Source organism: Mandrillus leucophaeus, unplaced genomic scaffold, assembly GCF_000951045.1.
Source record: "Mandrillus leucophaeus isolate KB7577 unplaced genomic scaffold, Mleu.le_1.0 Scaffold288, whole genome shotgun sequence".
NCBI lineage: Eukaryota > Metazoa > Chordata > Mammalia > Primates > Cercopithecidae > Mandrillus > Mandrillus leucophaeus.
In genome coordinates, this window is record NW_012103009.1 from 614679 (window position 1) to 616921 (window position 2243).

The 2243-nt window shown below is 60.1% G+C and overlaps 1 protein-coding gene across 1 annotated transcript in view; it reads left to right on the forward strand.

Annotated features, from left to right (window-relative positions):
* Positions 1 to 148: 148 nt before the first annotated feature.
* Positions 149 to 2243, forward strand: part of HDAC10 (histone deacetylase 10) — a 4517-nt gene continuing 2422 nt past the window's right edge. The window contains exons 1-5 of the mRNA XM_011985602.1: positions 149 to 390; positions 469 to 558; positions 748 to 854; positions 928 to 995; positions 1074 to 1379. Coding sequence (XP_011840992.1) covers positions 475 to 558; positions 748 to 854; positions 928 to 995; positions 1074 to 1379 — 565 coding nt within the window. The 5' untranslated portion in view covers positions 149 to 390; positions 469 to 474. The remainder of the gene's footprint in view (positions 391 to 468; positions 559 to 747; positions 855 to 927; positions 996 to 1073; positions 1380 to 2243) is intronic.

A 2243-nucleotide genomic window follows, 5' to 3' on the forward strand; every position in this document is an offset into this window, starting at 1 on the left:
CCCAGCCCCCTCCCCTGCCCCACAGTTCAGGATGTAGCCTGGGATGTCCTGCCAGGTCGGGATGGGAAACGCTGACTACGTGGCTGCCTTCCTGCACCTGCTGCTCCCACTGGCCTTTGAGGTGACTGCACGGAGGATTCCCCCAGGGCAGCCGGGTGGGAGGGAACTTGGTGCCTGGAGCGCCACGGTGAAGGCAGGAGGAGGGTTATGAGCTGTCCCACTGCTGCCTGGCAGGGAAGAGTGCTCAGGAGGGGATGGGATGGGCCTGGCTTGCCCTCACCTGGGCTCCAGCCCCTCTCTCAACCCTCCCCACCCCGGCCTGACCTGTAGTTTGACCCTGAGCTGGTGCTGGTCTCAGCAGGATTTGACTCAGCCATCGGGGACCCTGAGGTGAGGGCCTGCCTGGCCAGGGAGGGCTTCTAGGGTCCTGGAGCCCAGGTCCCCCTTCACACATGGCTTTGGTTCCAGGGGCAAATGCAGGCCACGCCAGAGTGCTTCGCCCATCTCACACATCTGCTGCAGGTGCTGGCCGGCGGCCGGGTCTGCGCCATGCTGGAGGTGACTGGGGAGGGCACATAGGGAGGGTTCCTGGGCCAGAGGTCTGGGGGTCAGGAGCATGGGAGCCAGGTGCCCACGTGGTACTTGGGAGGGGCATCCTGCCCGGGATAGAGCCAGGCAAGGGCCCTCCTGGTGACACCCCATCCCAGTGATATCTCTGCCCCAATCATGTCTCCACCCTCCACCCAGGGCGGCTACCACCTGGAGTCACTGGCTGAGTCGGTGTGCATGACAGTACAGACGCTGCTGGGCGACCCGGCTCCACCCCTGTCAGGGCTCATGGTGCCATGTCAGAGGTTCGAGGGGAGGGAGGGCAGGCGGGGCTGGGGTGTGAGGCCAGGCGTCACCACTGCTGTGTCTCCCCCACAGTGCCCTGGAGTCCATCCAGAGTGCCCGTGCTGCCCAAGCCCCGTACTGGAAGAGCCTGCAGCTGCAAGGTCAGTGTGGCCAGGTGCTAGGCTGCAGGATCCCACCTCAGGCTCCGTGCAGTGGCTATGACTCTGAACTGTCCCTAGATGTGACCCCTGTGCCGACGAGCCCCAGCACCCACTCCCCAGAGGGGAGGCCTCCACCTCTGCTGCCTGGGGGTCCCATGTGTAAGGCAGCTGTACCTGCACCTGCACCGAGCTCCCTCCTGGACCGGCCGTGCCTCTGCCCTGCACCCTCTGTCCGCACCACTGTTGCCCTGACAGTGCCAGATATCACACTGGTCCTGCCCCCTGATGTCATCCAACAGGAAGGGTCAGCCCTGAGGGAGGAGACAGAAGCCTGGGCCAGGTGGGCAGGGCTGGCCTGGGGAGGATGGGGCCGCATCTACACCTGTGCGTGTGTGTGCCTGACGTGTAGTCACTACGTGTCTGTGTGTCCCTCTGGTCTGTCCACCACAGGCCACACGAGTCCCTGGCCCGGGAGGAGGCCCTCACTGCACTTGGGAAGCTCCTGTACCTCTTAGATGGGATGCTGGATGGGCAGGTGGGAGCACCTGTGAGGGGTTGGGGGTGCTGTGGACCTAGGGGCAGGGACCAGGACCTGCCAACGAGATGTGGCCTGTCCAGAGGAGGGCTGGGTGGTGCAGAACCACATGGATGTGAACGTTGCCTTGTGCCAAGAATGGTTCCCAGAACAGCCCCAGGGATGGGGATCACTAGCGTGTCTGACCTCTGACCTCAGCTTCGTCAGTTAAATGCTCTTTGGCAGAGAGGTGAAGGGGGTGATTTAAAGTATACATTTAGGCAGGGTGCAATGGCTCATGCCTGTAATAACAACAGTTTGGGAGGCCAAGGTGGGAGGAATGTTTGAGCTCAGGAGTTCAAGACCAGCCTAGAGAACATACAGAGACCCTGTCTCCACAAAAAATAAAAAAGTCAGCCAAGTGTGGTGGCATGTGCCTGTAGTTCAGTTACTTAGGAGGCTGAGGCAGGAGGATCACTTAAGCCCAGTAGTTTGAGACTGCGGTGAGCTATAATTGCGCCACGGCACGCCAGCCTGGGTACAGAACAAGTCCCTGTCTCTCAAAAAAAAAAAAAAAAAAAAAAAAAAAAAAAAAAATTAGACGTAATAATTCTATTTACTGGAGAGGATTAATCGGCATGAGTGTAAGAAGTGTGGCTGGCAGTAGCCACAGAGATACACCGAATGCAGGGAACCGTGGATCTGTTTACCTGGCTCGGGAGTTGGCTGCTGCC